The 17,962-nt window shown below is 42.5% G+C and overlaps 1 protein-coding gene across 1 annotated transcript in view; it reads left to right on the top strand.

Moving 5' to 3' along the window:
- The window catches only part of ANTXR1 (ANTXR cell adhesion molecule 1), a 313,258-nt gene that overhangs the window by 147,271 nt on the left and 148,025 nt on the right, over positions 1 to 17,962 (top strand). Inside the window, exon 14 of the mRNA XM_082254810.1 lies at positions 2,630 to 2,671. Coding sequence (XP_082110936.1) covers positions 2,630 to 2,671 — 42 coding nt within the window. The remainder of the gene's footprint in view (positions 1 to 2,629; positions 2,672 to 17,962) is intronic.

Here is a 17,962-nt window from a genome sequence, read left to right as displayed (position 1 = left end):
ATGCTAAATGACACTTTTAAAGTAAAATTAACAGAACTGCTTCCACTCTCTTCCATGTCCAGTATAACAATGCTAGGAATTTGGCGGGGGCTATCTTATATACTGGGGGGCGTATTCACTAATGATTGGTCTAGGGACCCCCTAGTCACTCCAATCACATTCCTAGCATTCTTCTGCCCCCTCAATTGGCTTTTGCTAATGGTTCTGGTCCAATCACGGGCTTTTAAAGCCCATTTCCTGTCCCATTGCATTTTGGTCGGTTCTGGTTGACGAATTCTGAACTTTTTGGGCAAAAAGTTCTAAATTCGGCCGAACCTCGAACACCCAATGTTCAGGCCGAACCGATGGTGGACCCGAACCGTTCGATCATCCCTACTCAAGACAATGCAAACTGCCTCGTCTTTGGTGTGGCTGGTTCACACCATGGCATTGCAGTGGTGTGCAGGTGGTGTGCACTGAAAAAAGGTACTGTATGCTTCACCATCATCTCAGTTTAAATCAGTGAATAGACCCAGGTTTACCATCAGCATAGTGTTACTGCTTCCTAGACTTCATTAGTATTTTACTAAAGGATTTTAAAGAGGAACTCTTAACCAAATTTAAACCACTTCAGCCCGGAAGGTTTTACCCCCCTTAATGACTATGCCATTTTTTTTGTGATTCGGCACTGCGTTATTTTAACGAAAAATTGCGTGGTTGTGCGATGCTGTACCCAAATAGAATTGATGTCCTTTTTTTTCCCACAAATAGAGCTTTCTTTTGGTGGTATTTGATCACCTCTGCGGTTTTTAGATTTTGCGCTATAAACAAAAAAAAGAGAGAGACAATTTTGAAAAAAATGCCATATTTTTTACTTTCTGCTGTAAAAACATTCCCAATAAAACATTTTTAAAGATTACATTTTTTTTAATCAGTTTAGGCCAATTTGTGTTCTGCTACATATTTTTGGTAAAAAAAAAAAGCGTATTTTAATTGGTTTGCGCAAAAGTTATAGCTTTTACAAACTACGGGATAGATTTTTAGACTTTTTATTTATTTTTATTGTTTTATTAGTAATGGCGGGGATCAGCGTTTTTTAGCGGGACTGTGACATTGCGGCAGACAGATCGGACCCCTAACTGAAATTTTTTACACTTTTGGGGACCGGTGATATTAATACAGTAATCTGTGCTAAATATTATGCACTCTTATTGTATAAATGACACTGGCAGGGAAAGGGTTAATACTGGGGGTGATCAAAGGGGTTAATGTATGCCTAAATATGCTTGCTTGGGGGGGGGGGGGGGGTGGTTCTATGACAGGCACAGAGAGATCGCAGTTTCAGCTTAGCTGAAACTTCTGATTTCTCCCTGCCTGTCTGACCGAAGACTTGCCTGCTTTGTTTACATAAGCAGGCAGGTCTTCTGTCAGTTTATCGGATGATCGCGGCAAACACAGCTGCTTCTCCCGCGGCTCACCTCCCACTGTGTCTAAACACAGCGGGAGCGCGGCACCAAAGCCATCGAGGCCTCATGCACAAAATCACGTAGTACTATGTGGTTATGCGCAGCCAAGCTGCCCTGCCACAGTAATACTACGGTGGGAGGTCGGCAAGAGGTTAATGTAATCCCTCAGCGGACAAAGTGTATATACAATAGAACTTGATCCATATGATTGTTGGCTGAGATTCAGATTAAAAGAACCTCTTTATTTTTTTGGCTGTAGTCAAAACTGGCTGTAGCTTCACCCTAGACTGTAGCCCAAGTTATGGGCTTTCCCATGGGGAATGTAAAACCAGCACTGGGCCTCATCTCTCTCAAAGCTGACTGTTTTTTAACTATTATGAATAAACAATTATTGCTGCAGCGACCCCTGCTGCTAGAAACAAGTGCTGTCACCTATAATTCTGTCTCCTTGCTAGCAGCATTATTGGAAAATGCTGCGTAAACTGTCCGACCACACTGCTTAGCAATGGCAGGACAGATCTGTGTAAGACCAAGGGCTAAGTGCACTTACTCCTCTGGGTCATTAAATGAAAGTTAAAAAATGTTGGTGAGACTCTTTCTTTAAAGCATATATCTACACAAAGTTAACTGTATTACTGAAAGTGGCCCTTTAAGAATTAGTTATAGCTCATTAACTGTGTTTTGGTTCAGAACAATACTTAATTACTCTAGCTCCAGGCTGTTCTGATGCAATAAAAGTTCCTGGAAAGCTAGAGAGAGATTCAGAGAGCCGGCCAGATGTTGGATTCCAGAACTGAGCTGAGTGATTGGTGAGGTAATCCAGCCAGATCACTGGGGAATATCCTGATTGGCTGACCGGAGAGGTTGTTAACAATGGGTACCAGCGCTGGAGCTCTGTCCTTCTGAAGTGTATACGTGTACTAGTGTGAATGCAGGGGTGTGCCACAGATGTATGTTACATACCTCAAATTTCATTTTTTTTTTTTTTTTTATGGATGCAATTTTTCTGTTGATTCACTGAAATACAAAATACATACTTTTTAAATTAGTTAACTTTTTGAGTGACTTTCCAGGAACACTAAACGTTTTACATTTAAATAACTTTAGTGACTTTAAAAATGCAATTTATGCAAAATAAACCTTATTTTTTTTGTTTAGTTTTTTTTATATTTGTTGGTTTTCAGATAATAAAAGCGCCTCCCCCACCTCCAGAAGAAGACAGTGAGGTAGGACATATTTATTATATTCCTTTTATTGATGGTTTCACGGCATCCTTGTAATGAATTTTATCCCTGAGCAACGATAGAGGAAGATATTTCAATGCAGGAGAGGTTTCCTGACAGCTTCATTAAAACTGAAAATAACTTTTGAGATTGCAATTGTATCTAAATATCTCATGCTGTGATATGTTTAATAATTTTTAAAATGACTAAATAGGGACACCCTCCAGTATAAAATTTGCATTTTTAGCACCCAATTCTTCTCTATTACTGCAGTCCCTCTTAAGCTAGCCCAAACTGCTAATTTTTCTCATGCTAAACAGAGTGGATGGATGAATCCCCACTGATGCAGTCAATGTTCAGACAACTTTTTTCTGCCTGTCTCTTTCAAATCCTGAGTCTAAGTTTGTCGAGCCTTGTGATGCCAACAGTACCACGCATTGCACTGCAACACCCCACCCTGCATGGTACTGGAGGCAATACCATGCAGATTCTGCTTCAAATTCTGAGTTGAGGTAATGCGAGTCGTATGGTGCCAACAGTAATATACACAGCTTGAATTTTGGCCTTTTCTTGTGAGTCTTCCAAAATTTGAGCTGTGTATGGCCAGATTTACACAGCTCAAATTTGAAAAATTGGAAGACTCACAAGAATAGGCCAAAATTCAAGCTGTGCATAGTACTGTTGGCACCACCCAACTCAACAAACGTCAGCTTAGAATTTGAAGCAGTACCTGCATGGTCTTGCCTCCAGTAGCATGCAGGTTGGGCTTTTGCAGTCAGAAGATCCTGCAGCACTGGGCAGGGAGGTTGCCCAGGCCTGAGCAGTAAGAAATCCTTCTGAGAAATCCATCTTTCCTGTGCACCTATTCATATAATATCACAGATCACATGACTAACTGCAGGGTAGGGCCCAGGCAATGTCCCTGTGCAGCTTTACAAATGACTCCATCCTACCCAGCACACAGTGCTTCTGTGAACGGGGAAGGAAAGGAGGGATAGGAACCAACTCAGAGCCCCTTGACCTCGATCAGGGGTCCAGTCAGAGCTGCAACGGCTGTAAATGAGGCTCCTATACAGTGGTGTATTTATTGTATTGTGGCCCTGAAATGTTAAAAGGTTCGCTATCTGCTCCCCACCAGTTTAATCGGACCTTACATAATGATCAGTGTTAGGGCTGCCACCTGTCCCATTTTTATGTTATTATTCTGGATACTTATTTTATATGGGACACAGGGGTTAATTTGCTAAAAACTGGAGAGTGCAAAATCTGGCACAGCTCTGCATAGAAACCAATTAGCTTCCATTTTTTCTTTTTTTGTCAAAGCTGAAGTTAGAAGTTGATTAGCTGGCATGCAGAGCTGCACTAGATTTTGCACTCTCGGTTTTAGTAAATCAACCCCACAGTTTGTCCTGTATTTCTACAGCTGAACCAGCTGCTGCTGCCTCCTCGGCCAATGGGTGTTGTGGCATATCTGTAAATACAGTTCAGCACAGCATTTAACTTTTCTGATGGATAAAATTCCCTAAGGATTGCAGTGTGGGAAAAGGATCTGCAGTAGTATATTGTTTGCAACTTGCTATGGCGGCACATAAGGTAGAAACAATGCTTCCAGGTACATGGAGCATGCTTATGTATTGTGTATGATCATTTGATATCCCTAAAGAAAACCTCAAATTAACACAGGATAAGATGAAAATAACAGTTGTGTGCAGTATTCCAAAGCAAATCAGTGTTCAGCTTTTCTAAGTTTACAAGACATGGTGCTATGAATAATTGCTGATTGCTATATGTATAACTATGCATATGTGACGTCTTATCTTTGATTCTTATGCTGATTTTTTTTTTGCGTGTGAAAGGGGTAGTAAATGGGTTTGGTTTTATTATTAGATAATACTGTAAAAGAATAACGGGTATATTTTTCATTTCATCTGGTTGCTGTAAAAATTTGGCTCTCTGTTATCAAGTTTCACCAAAGACCTGCACTCTGAGTGTGAAAATCATTACCACAACCACCTATTCACAATACACTGAGTTTAGGCACAGTTGGTTTTGGGTAAATAAAATATGTACAGCCAAGTGTCTAGTGTGAAAGCTAAGCCTAATACTTAACAGGCTCCTAATAAAATCTATACCTTAAGTCCTAACTTCCTCCCTAATATTTAGAGCCAATTTACATATTTGTGGTGGGTAAACGCATGTGCCATTAACCTGTTGTATTAAGACAGTCTATTGAAACTGATGGGCTGCAAATGCAATGAAAAATCATATGTGTGGTATTTTTTAATGCAGCATACTATTGTGTGTTGCCATGCTTTGTGCCCAGTCTTCCTCCTAACCTTAACATACAGCCTAATTCTAAGATATCCCCAGGAACTAAAGTATCCTGTGCTGATTCCTTACAGGCCCTGTGCAGAGAGTTTGCAATGCTGAAATAATCACAATGTAAATTGCACTCTAAAATAATCACATCTATTAATTGTAGAAATAATATCTAATTGGCTAAGAAAAGCATAAACTTTGGGGCATCTAGATGTAGCACCTTCCTAGGTAGGTGCTAGAGAGAGAGTATAGTTTTGGATATTTTCTGCTTACCAGAAAGAATGCCAGGAAAATCTGATTTGTTCTCAGCCTACCAGAGGAGCAGGATCTACTAGTGAGGTCTGCACATGGTGCTCAGGTGCAGCTCAGTTTGTCTGAAGTGTTTCACACTGGTCCAATAGGGAGGCATATTGGTCAGTGGTAGGAAACCTGACAAATGAGTGCACAGGCTGCCCCTCCTCTGTAGAAGTTGCCTTGCAGCCTCAGGTGGTCGACCTGAGGGCCTGAGAGTTAACCACTTGCCTTCTGTGCACTTAAACACCCTTCCCATCCAGGCCAATTTTCAGCTTTCAGCGCTGTCACACTTTGAATGACAATTGCGCGGTCATGCTACACTGTACCCATTTGAAATTTTTATCATTTTTTTCACACAAATAGAGCTTTCTTTTGGTGGTATTTAATCATCTCTGGGTTTTTTATTTTTTACAAAAAAAAAGTAAATTTTGAAAATAAATTTTTCTCCTTCACTGATGTGCGCTGATGAGGCGGCACTGATCGGCACTGATAGGCTGCACTGATGAGGTGGCACTTATGGGCACTGATGAGGTGGCACTTATGGGCACTGATGAGGTGGCACTTATGGGCACTGATGAGGAGGTACTAATATGCCGCACTGATGAGCACTGATAGGCGGCACTGAGAGGCGGCACTGATAGGCGGCACTGATGAGCACTGATAGGCAGCACTGCTGGGCACTGATAGGCGGCACTGCTGGGCACTGACAGGTGGCACTGCTGGGCACTGACAGGTGGCACTGCTGGGCACTGAGAGGCGGCACTGAGAGGCGGCACTGATGGGCACTGATAGGCGGCACTGATGGGCACTGGCGGATGGCACTGGACACCGACGGGTGGCACTGATGAGCGGCACTGATGGGCAGCACCATCAGTGCCCACACTCAGTGCCCATAGTGCTGCCAGTCAGTGCTCATCAGTGCCTAGATGAGCAGGCACTGATGGGCACTGACTAGAAGCACTATGGGCACTGATTGTGGGCATTGATGGGGGGCACTGATGGCGGGCACTGTGGGCACTGATGGGGGGGCACTGTGTGTGTGTTTTTTACCTTGTGTAATCAGGGCACTGGTGATCGGTGCCCTGATTACATGTCTCTGTGTCCCCGGCGGCTAACGGCTCCCCCTCCTTCCTCACACTGCAGGCTCCGTGTGAGGAAGGAGCGCCGGCGATGAGAGATGATCTCATATGTTTACATATGAGATCATCGCTCATTGGACGGCCAGATCACGTGGTGAATGGCCGCTGTGATTGGCCATTCACCACGATCTGTGATCGGCCGTGTCCAAGGGACACGGCCGACACAGATTTTCCCCGCAGCGCGCTCGCGGGAGCGCGCTGGGGGCGTGTCACTGGGAGGCCGTTTAAAAACGGCCTCCCGAAAATTCGAGTCCGCGCTGCAGCCGTATATAGGCTGTAGCGCGGACGGGGGGAGGTTAAAGAGGAACTGAACCTGGAGGCCCTGCAAAAATCACTGGAAGAGAGACACTGGAAAGGATCTGATTCTGCATACAGTGAGTACAGATCTGTGTCATGGGGCCTGTCCTGAGAGGGCCATCCCTTCAGTTAAAAAAGGTCAGTGGACGGGTGTCAGTCAAGGGAATGCTAGAGAGTGTCCTGAAGATAATGTAGTACATCAAGTCTGTTGCTGGAGAGAGAGAGAGCAAGAAGACTTAACCCCTTCGATACAAGTGGCAGTAAGGGTAAAGCAGTGTGACTGCTTCCACAAGTAACCTTCTAGATTGTAAGCTCTAACGCCCTCTAGTTCTTCCTGTATTGAATTGTTTTGTAACTGTATTGTCTTCCCTCACATTGTAAAGCGCTGCGCAAACTGTTAGCACTATATAAATCCTGTGTAATAAATAATAATAACCTGGTGAGGCCAAGTGAGAGTTGTCCTTATCACCTGTAAATATGTTAAGTTGGAGTATCCCACTGTTCCCTTCCCCCATCCAAGTTCCACAATAAGTACCAAATACCAAAAACCCTTGGACTGTTTATTGAGTACCAAGCCATTGGTAAGGATGAATGTGTGAACTGTCCCTAAGTGATGGTTTGCAGGGAGGAGGCCCAAGAAGTCATCATACAGCAGGACCTACGGGGACAGTGCTACATTTATAAATGCAAATCTGCCTCGTCTTTCGGGCATGGGTTTATTGCAGCACACATATATTAGGTTAGGAAATTGGGAACTGATTATTGCCCATAATTAATTCCCTACACTACCTTAAAATTGAAAATTATTTTACTTTCTCAGAAGAATGGAAGGATTTTCTGCAAATCAGTTAGTGTTCATATCAGATTCCTAGCTTTTAAATCCAACACAAAAAAACTTCTAATAGGAATGGGGTGTACGAAATAGTAAAACTCTTTTTGTCCAAGCTTTCTCGCTGACTCTTTATTATAAATGCCTTATACCCTTACAGTCAATTTGGTGAAACAAGGCTTTTAATTTAACACAGAACCAGAATTTTTTGTTTTTTGGTCATTAAAGGCCAAGTAAACTCAAACCAGACATACCAATATTGGGTAGAGACTCGAAGATCAAATTATCCACCAGATTAGTCTATAGCTTGTGGTAGGTCTGCGTTTTTAGGATGATGTCATACTCTGAAAATCTGATCTTAAATTTATTTATTTCACATTATGTAGCAGCAAGGTGGGGTGCATGACAGCTTTGCTTGGCCTCCTAATGCTGATAATGAGTAACAGAACCAAAACCCATGTACAATATTCTTGCCACCAAAATTCTGAGGCAAAGCTGGGAGGTGATTACACAGAAAGTAAAATGTAGATACTTGCAGATATACTTTGATATATACATTTTGAGTTTACATTGCTGTGTTCAAATTAAAGTATCTGGTGGCATATGCACTGCTATGAAACCATTGCTTTCATTTTAGTGTGGTGCACTGTGTCTCTATTAATCACTTCCCTTACCTCATCCCACTTCTGCCCAAGTCTCAAGATCCCTGACTTTAGAAATTTTGGGGGGGGGAGGGGGGGTTATCACATGCATTGTTTTGCCTCCAGCATGTCCAGTCCATGCTTTCACAGTCAGTGCAAAGAGATCGGCAGGGGCAGAGACCAGAGAGCAGGAAGGTCCCTTGACATCACTGCACTTCTTGGTCCATGGGAGACTTGATTCATGGACCCATATTTGCAACTACAGTAGCAGCTTGGAGTATGACCACAGCTGCTGCAGATGATTGAGCGCGCACATGAGGGGGAAAGGCGCACAGTTTAGCATCTTCGCCTTTGCCATGTATGACTTTGTCCTGGCATTGGATGACCTTCTGGATAGCTATGGACAGCACAGAATATCAGCATTTTAAGCATGTATGGGAAATTAGAATCAGGTAATGCTGTTTTTCTATACATTCACACTGCAAGTGAATCAGTAAGCAATTGCACTTTGAGATGCAATCCCATGTTATATAATTATCACAATAAACTTGGAGGCAGATGCAGTCTGCTCTCTCCACTGCTGGTGGCGTTTAACCCCAATGCAGAGGGAGACTTTTTTGGCCATCTTAGATGTGGCAGAGTCTATTTAAGACCCTGGCCCCTGGGTTTGGCATGTTTTTGCAAGTGGGTAGAGTAGGGAAAGGCACCCCGTCTATTAGGGACAGTACTAGCGTTAGGGAAAGGTTCCTGACAAGGCAGGCATCTCTAGGATACATTCCTGTTTGGGCACGAGACGGTCAGGCCACATTCTATTTCCTCTCAACAGATGCTGTCAGTTCAGCTGCAACCTACCTCTTCACATTATTGGAAATTGTGAGTGTGCTTGGCTGGGTAGCTGTCCCATTGGGTTTGTTGTGAACATTTGCTGCATTACTTCAGTACAAGTACTGCACCTGACTGCGTAAGTTATTGCTGCCGCACCACACTGCACGCCACCTACAAACTTCCTACCTCCTCAAGGTTTGATGTATGAAGTATGTAGCCCTATGCATTAGGCTGTTTTTCTTGAGTTAAGCTTATGGCTATTTAGTCTAGGAACGACCTGCATAAATGAAACATAAATATTGATTTCTTTTTGTGCGTTAAGGCCATTTGAATTCAAGACTGCAAATAATTTAAAGTTTTTCATGGGTGTGCTGTATAAAGCCATCCAGATGATGTTGTTTTATGCATTGATGGAGGGGGTAGATTGTTGGAGTAGCATGGACAAGGCAATGGGTGAGGACATGACCTGAAATGACAGCATCCTCACATCTGGAGAAAGTTTTTCTAGGGCGGCACAGATACCTTGTATAGCAGGGTAGGGTAAGGTGCTGTGAGGACATCAAGATTGATAAAGCAAAATAATCTTTAGCAGCCATTAGAGGGCTTTAGTCATTAATCCAACCATTTATTTCTGATTAGCAGAAAATATATTTACTTGGGCGTGCCTTAAAGGATTGTGCTTTTAAAAGGCAAACACATATCTGCAGATTAAACAAGGAATGCAGCTTTATATGCCTCTTCACGGAATAGCTAACACATGGATTTTTATTGTGCAATAATTATTTATTAGATTCATGCTAGGGATTTTTACACCTCAAAATCATAACCAAACCCAGTGAAGAGTGATTTTTAAAGGTTTCTGTCCTATGACCTGAAAAGTCAAAACATCTAGCTGGAATATAGTACATTGATGTTCAGTAAGATACTGTAATACTACTTGGTAGCCTCTTGCCAAAGAAGCTTGTGGCTAAAAAGGAAACACAAATTAAACTTTATTGTCCATAACTGAGGTCAGTCATGTAGGTGTCAACACATTTTAATAAGCTATAAGGGACCCAATAAAATTATTTTCTTCCTTTTCACAACATAGTTTTATGGCCAAAACACAAAAAAAAATTGTTTATATGTTCACATTTTCTCATTCTGTATCTGAAACATGCAACCAAGCCTATTGGTGTCATAGGAATTGTGTACTGTACTCAGTTATGTCATGCTGCTCTTGGTTCATTCTTTTCTTATACCACTCATGTGCATTTCATAAAAGGTTACCCATAGGGATCACTAAATCCAGATTGCAGGAGATACAGTTTAGCGCAATTGGATTTTAAGTGAGGAAAGAACATTTATATGTCCTCTGAATTGAATTCTGCGCTTGAAGCACACAGTGGGCAACATCCTTATAGATGCTGTGGCACATTTTGTGCTGAGTTTATACTCAGAGTACAATTACTGAAAATTGTATCAGGGCCCTTAGGCAGATTTTACATATTCCGCATGTGTTGCATTAAAAAAGATTCACGATATTAGATTACAGTGTAGAGATCCTTTCTTCATATAACATGTATCAATGGATGTGCACTAGCCATGCCATCATCTAATAAATTTTACCAATACAAAATGGCCCCTGGTAGAGTTTCTATTGGTTTTCATTTAAATGCAACACACGTGCAAACAGTGTATTCGTGTAGAGAAAAAAATTGGTTTTGTATTTTATGCTTCTTGTCTTGCTACCGAAGCTTTTCAAGTTCACTTCAAATATTACCACTATATTTCAACATACTTGTCATACCGATGGCTTGATAATGAATGGAGCAACATAACCATATGTAGACCATGATCCTATTGGGAGGATTTCACATTCAAACAACTAGAATCCCAGTAAGGCCACAAGTATGACTTTCTAAACCCAACTCCAGCAAAACCTTTTTTTTTTGTTTTGTACAGAAAGTGGGGCTATTGCTGTATATATCCCCATTGGGAAGATGTATTCCTACTTCCTGTCCCAGTGCCAGTGTGTCATAAGGGCAGGAAGTGATGGGATCTCTCTTTTGATGGAGACAAAGACACCAAAAAATTGTATTTATTTAATAGAGTTTGGAAGGTAAGAACATCTATCAGATTTTGTATTGTTCCTTATGTCTCATCTCATGGTCTGGTGTCATCAGTTTTGGAAGTGAGGGGAAAATCTCCACAGCAATAAAAATGTAGAAATGTTCTGACTCTTACCCAAAACTGAAAAAAGCTTTGGCTGGAGTTGGTCTTTAATCCACAGTGGGCTATGACACACATTGTAGGTACTGTCTTCTACCAGACACAAAAAGCTACTTCCGAACTGGTAACTAAAGTTATAGACTTTACTTTCAGCACTTCATACTACGTATTTAGTGTTATAATGTGGTCATAAAGTACAAGGGTTTCCCGTAAGAACCACTGAATTTCCCTTGTTGGGCTTCAGTTTGCCAAGCCAAATAAACAACAGAGAGATGACATTACTACAGTTGGTATAAAAAGGAATTGGGTAGAACCATGCATGGTAATGCCTGGAAGGGTTTAATTAGAGTTACAGTTTTTGTCTGAAAGTCCCCTGTAACCAATAAACAGAACAGATAACATGAATATGCCCAAGAGACAATGTTACATTTTAAATGAACCCAGGGCACATGTGCTGCTGCTGACTTTTATATTTAGCAGTTTGTGCCTTGTTTATTTTTTAAATAAGGTTTGAAGTTATTTTAATCTTCTTGCTGAACAAGCACAATATTTCAGCTGTGTTTTTTTTTAAAATGTCCTTGAAGCCGTTAAAAGACAGTGATGTAGAGTTTGTGACCTGAAGAGGAGTTGTTGGACGGAAAAAGAATTGAAGAAATTCTGGGGCAGGCAGATTCTAGGATCTGGGAACTCGTAAAGATCTGGAGAATAATTGGAAATGTGGCTTTGATACATAAGTATGGCTGGCCATAGATTATACCATTTTCTTTACTTCTATCACGGGTCAGTCAGTGTTAATGGAACAATACCTCCCGCTAAATATTGCAAACAGCATTCAAATATAAACCAAATAATGATATGATGTGAAATAAACATCCCTTATATAGTTACATAGTTACATAGTTACATAGTGGATGAGGTTGAATAAAGACATCAGTCCATCCAGTTCAACCAGTATAGGTGTGTGTGTGTCAGTGGCCTGCTCATTTCCCATAACCCTAAAGCCTCGTACACACGCAACGAATTTCCGCCAACCGGTCGCCCGTCTTTTGTCCAGAGTGGTGTCTGTTGGTTGGAATGTGCTCTAGACTGCACACAAATTTTCCCGCACGACAGAATTCTACTTCAGAAGTGATGTCATGTGTTGGATTGCTTTCTTTGTGTTATTTCATCTCTGAGCATGCCCAGTCTTGCTCATAAGATTTTTCCCCATCGAAATCTGTACTGATGAGACGAAAATCGGACGTGTTTTGACGGTCGACAAAAATTTTATAGCCTGCACACCAGGATTTTTTCGGCCGAAAAGTCGGAGTCGGTTGTCAGAAGCATCATACTAACATACTAATCGGCAGATCGGTCGTCTAACATACTAATCGGCAGATCGGTCGTTGTTATGATCTGTGAGATGCACATCCAAAAGTCTTTTAAAAGTAGCCATACTCCCTACAGCTACCACCATTTGTGGAAGAGAGTTCCACATTCTCAATGCCCTTACAGTGAAGAACCCCTTAGCATTAGGTTAAAACGCCCCTCCTCCAATCTCATTGTGTGGCCATGTGTCTTCTTGCACTCCTTGGGACTAAATAGTTTTCTTCCTATGCTAGGATCGCCATTGATGTATTTGTAGATCGCTATCATGTCCCATCTTAGGCTTCTCCTCTCCAAGGAGAATAAATTAAGCGCTTGTAATCTCTCCTCATAACTAAGGCCCTCTAATCCCCTAATTAGTTTAGTTGCCTTTCTTTGGACTCTCTCCAAGTCCAGCACATCCTTTCTGAGGATTGGTGACCAGGACTGGACAGAATACTCCAGGTGTGGTCGAATCAGAGTTTTATAAAGTGGAAGGATTATAGCTTTATTTCTGGAGTATATCCCCTTCCTTATGCATGCTAATATTCTGCTGGCTTTTACAGCCACAGCCTGACATTGCATGCTACTACTTAGTCTATCCTCCACCAGAACCCCCAAATCCTTTTCCATTCTAAATTCCCCCAGAGGTTCCCCCCTAGAGCATAATTCACTTTTAAGTTTTTTGCTCCCAAGTGTGATACCTCACACTTCTCTACGTTAAATCCAGCAATCTTGTGTTATTTTGCCTTCCACCCATTAAACCTTCAATATATATAGCTCTTGTCACCAACGTGCTTACACCTTCTCCATCTGTGCTCCCACTGGGATCATTGACCTTACAGATTATGTATAGTCAAAATAGGCTCATGTCCCTTTTAAATGGGCATACAGTACAATGTGGAGTTGCTTTGGTGGTCTTCAGTTGATATGGAACTTCCTTCCATACTTAGGCACAAATAGGGGGTCTTTCAAATAATTGCAGACATTTCTTCTTAAGGACAACCAGTTCAGTTCTCTATCTCCTCACCTCTCCTTCACTCAGCCACATATAAAGAAAACAAACAAAAATTGCTTTGTGCTTAAATTTTACTTTATTCACACACTCCCACATAATAAATGCACTCACATTGTTTAGGTGCTCGCAAGCACCAAGATATCGCCCGTATACCTAAAAAAACTCTTCTGTACATGTAACAGCGATCAGAAAGCTCAGGAATCCAGTATTTCCTGTATTCCTGAATGTGATGACGTCATCCACTAAGCCTCGCTTTGTCACGTTTTGTCATAGGGTCACATGACATCCTTGGGAGGATTTGTGCCTAAGTGTGCAAGGAAGTTCCATATCAACTGAGGACCACCAAAGCAACTTCACATTGTGCTGTATGCCCCATTTAAAAGAGACATGAGCCTATTTTGACCCTACATAATCTATAAGGTCAATAATCCCAGATGAGAGCACAACTTGTAAAGGTGTGAGCACATTGGTGACAAGAGCTACATATTGAAGGGTTCACAGGTGGAAAGCAAACAAAAACAAGATTGCTGGATTTATATAGGATACTTTTATTTCACATAATATTATTATTTGGTTATATTTGGATGCTGTTTGCAATATTTAGTGCTGCACTATTTGGATTTCATTTAATTAAAGCGGAGTTCCGGGCAGAGAAACAATTTTTTTCTGAACATACCCCCGGGACAGTCAGGGCTAGCACATTCCACAATGGCTAGCCTCTGATCTGTCCCGGTTCGCACTTACCTGTAAGAAGAAATACTTACTTAAAAATTTTCTTCCACAGCGTTTCCATCTCGGTTGTGGGCAGCTGAAGCCGGCGCGGTCCTCTTCTCTGTCTTCTTCCGCGTCTTCGTGTCCCAGAATGCACTGCACCGGCCCCTCTCGTCACTTCCGGTGCGGCGCCGCATTCCTAAACAGCTTCTGGGCATGCCCAGAAGCTGTTTAGCAGGGGAATGCGGCGTCGCCCGGAAATGACGAGAGGGGCCGGTGCAGTGCATTCTGGGACACGAAGACGCGGAAGAAGACAGAGAAGAGGACCGCGCCGGCTTCAGCTGCCCACAACCGAGATGGAAACGCTGTGGAAGAAAATTTTTAAGTAAGTATTTCTTCTTACAGGTAAGTGGCGGATCGTTCAGATCCGCCAAAAAAAAACTGATAGGCGGATCTGAACGGGGCCTAAGACAAACCGCTTGCACAGACCAGAAGTAGGAACACCCACCCATTTCTAACAGACCCCATAGCTATGTCCTGGTAGGGCATCTTTTTGCATGCGTTGTAAAAGAAGGTACTTGGTAGAGGACTAGAGCTTTGTACCACTGACATGTGCGGCTTTAACATTGGAGCATTGCTTGTACTTCTCCCTATGTACCATCAGTTTGGGTCTTATGATCTAAAACCTTTCACTAGTGCGCCATAACCTAGTTTTTTAGTGACTAAAAATTGCAAGTTTTCCAGAAGTCAAGGTAGTAGCTCAGGCATGTTAATTAGTAACATGTTAGTCTGCTAGTAATTCCTTGCAGAGAACAGGAAAACTTGTCCTGTTGGTTATATGTGAAGACTAAGGAAAAGCTGCCCTGTTTTTAGTTGGTTTACTTCAGACTAGGTCCTCCCCATCATAGTCAGTAAACCAGTGTTGCTACCCACCTCCTGAAATTCCATAGACATCGCCAACAAATTTCATCATTTTCTTATAGGCTCCAGCTCAATTTATTTATGAAACATTTCGTCAGTGTGGCTGTAATGGATTCTTGCATCCAACTAATATTTAAGTAAATTAAAAGTAAGTGTACTCATAGGACTTGCAGCTTGTTATCCCTACTGTAATAACAAGAAATATATTTTTATTTGTGTATGCAGAAAACTTGTGGCTGCTTGAACTGATTACCGTCTATATAGCTGGCGGCAGTGCTTCACTTTATCATTAGCACAGCTGCTTTAATTAGGCTGAATAAGTTCTATCATGGAGTTACTGTCCAGCTCCGACAGGAAGCGTGCGCGGGCAGGCACAACTAGGTCACGTTGCATGGAATAGGGATGAGCTAGCTTTGAGACGTCTATAAAAGATCAGCTGGAAGGCTTCCAGGGACATCTTAGAATAATTTGCTTGTTATTTTTAACAAAATCCATAGCTTCAAGTGTAGCACATAGCCCAAGCTTTTTACATCTTGTGACTTGTTTACACCCTCCCACTTCTTTACTAGTAGAAACGAACCAACTGGTTTGCAGTGTGCTGCAAATAGGACAATCTGCTTTCTCCTATCAACTTCTTCCAAACGAGTGTGCCAAGTTACCCGATCTACAGAGACTTAAAGCATTTGTTACCCCCACATTTCATATTCCTGATAGGTGCCTGCTGTACCATGTACTTGTATGAGAATGTATCCTGTTCTCTTTGTATTGCTTCCTTTGTGTGAAATCCCTGGTGTTCCTGCTAGTCCCATGGCTTTTCTATTACAAACTAAGCAAGGAAACACACCGTGGCCAGTTCTCTAGCTATGCTGGGAACTCAGAGTGCTCTCCTCCAATGATCAACCTGTCCTGGCACAGTCCAACTTGCACAGCCTTTCACTGGGAAGCTCAGTGTTCTGCTGCTTCTCCTCCCCCAGCTCTCATGCAGCTGAGAACAGAGGGAATGTGATCACTTATAAAAAAAAGGTGGAAAAATTTATTTATAATGTTTTTTTTAAATTTATAGAAAAATGTTTTGACTTTCAAATTCAACTTTATTGAAATATCAAAGAAAACACAGTATACAAAATGTGTATAAACAGAGGTAGAGCACATCAGCAGCAGCCGTGATAAAGTGCATTCATTAAGTATAAGGGTCCATTCTCACTAGCGCGACTTGTCAGGCGACTTAGTCGCCAGACAAGTCGCGGTCGGTCGCCTGCCATTGATTAGCACAGGACCCGTTCTAATAGGAGCGACACAAGTCGCTTCCAACTTAGAAAAAGGGTCTTGTACTACTTTGGGGCGACCTGGAGGCAACTTGCATTGACTTCAACTATATGAAGTCCGTGCACGTCGCGCCGAGGTCGCGGTGCACGCTGTGCACCGCGACTTCACAGGTCGCCCCAGCAAGTAGTGTCGCCCCTGTCTGAATGGGCTCTAAATGTCAGGGAACTGAGAGATTCATAATATATAGGAATGCAAGACGTAGAGGTTAAAGAGTCTAAGTACAGGGCATCACTGCAGTATGGTAGCGAAAAGCAGCAGAAGAGGCATAGAAGCGCGTGTACTGAAAGTCAGAACCATTGGATTTAGGCCCCGTTCACACTGGGGCGATCCGACTTCCCGGGGCGACCTCACAGGTCGCGGGGCGCTGCTCGCACCGCGACCTTGGAGCGGCCGGCACGGACTTCATAACATTGAAGTCAATGCAGGTCGCTCCAGGTCGCCCCAAAGAAGTTCCAGACCCTTTTTCTAAGTCGGATCGACTTGTGTCGCTCCTATTAGAACGGGTCCATAGCTTCTCTATGCCAGGCGACCTGTCAGGCGACCAGGTCGCCTGACAGGTCGCCCCAGTGTGAACGGGGGCTTATACGCAATGTTTTGACTTTCATTTCTTTTTTAAACTGCATGGCTTGTTTTACAAGGTGTTTGCTTACAAAGTTACAATCACATTAAATGAGTCATAAATAACTGTAATCAGGATTCATGTATGCAATACATCACTGATAGTAAGGACACTACTATGCATTTTTCATAGCAGGAGACACCAGGGCTGAAGAGCATTAGAGAATGTTGGGCTGGTGGAGATACGCAACTTGCAGTCAGTGATGGATACGGGCCCTGTATAGCTGCCTGTTCCCTACTCACACCTGCTATCACAGCATCTGCCACAGAAATATCTTCCAGCACTAGTTTTCTTTGCAGGTCCGAGGCATCCGGTGTCTGAATGCCAAGAGCCACAAAGAAAGCTAATAATGGAAGATGTCAAGTTCTTAATTTCTTACGTTCAATCAACCTTGTCCTTTAGTAACCCACCTTTCACTATGACCATCAATCAATAAGACACATGGGCCGCTTTCCATGCTGCACGTTTCTTAACCTACAGAACTCTGTTTGTACCCTGCAGTGCTGGAACAAAGTTATCCAAAGCCCAGGGCGTTGGATGACACACAGCTTACTCTTCCTCCTGTATCAAACTTGGTTTCTTCTCCTCTCTTTCTTTTCCTGTTGCTACACAGACCAAGCTTCCTTTCACGTTTGCTTTGGCCTTCCTCCTCTTCCTGGCCCTCTCTGCTCTTCCATCTCATGACTCCTCCTTTCTGGTGTTCCAGGCTTCCCTGGCCTGCTGGTACTCAGCTCTTATCTTTTTATTGACTGCCCAGCCACCTTTTTCCCCTGCTGGGTGCCACCATCATATGGAAGTGG

This window comes from Pelophylax lessonae (assembly GCF_965119305.1).
Source record: "Pelophylax lessonae genome assembly, chromosome: 4".
NCBI lineage: Eukaryota > Metazoa > Chordata > Amphibia > Anura > Ranidae > Pelophylax > Pelophylax lessonae.
Note: the sequence above shows the minus strand (reverse complement) of the source record. Positions and strands in the feature narration are given on the sequence as shown.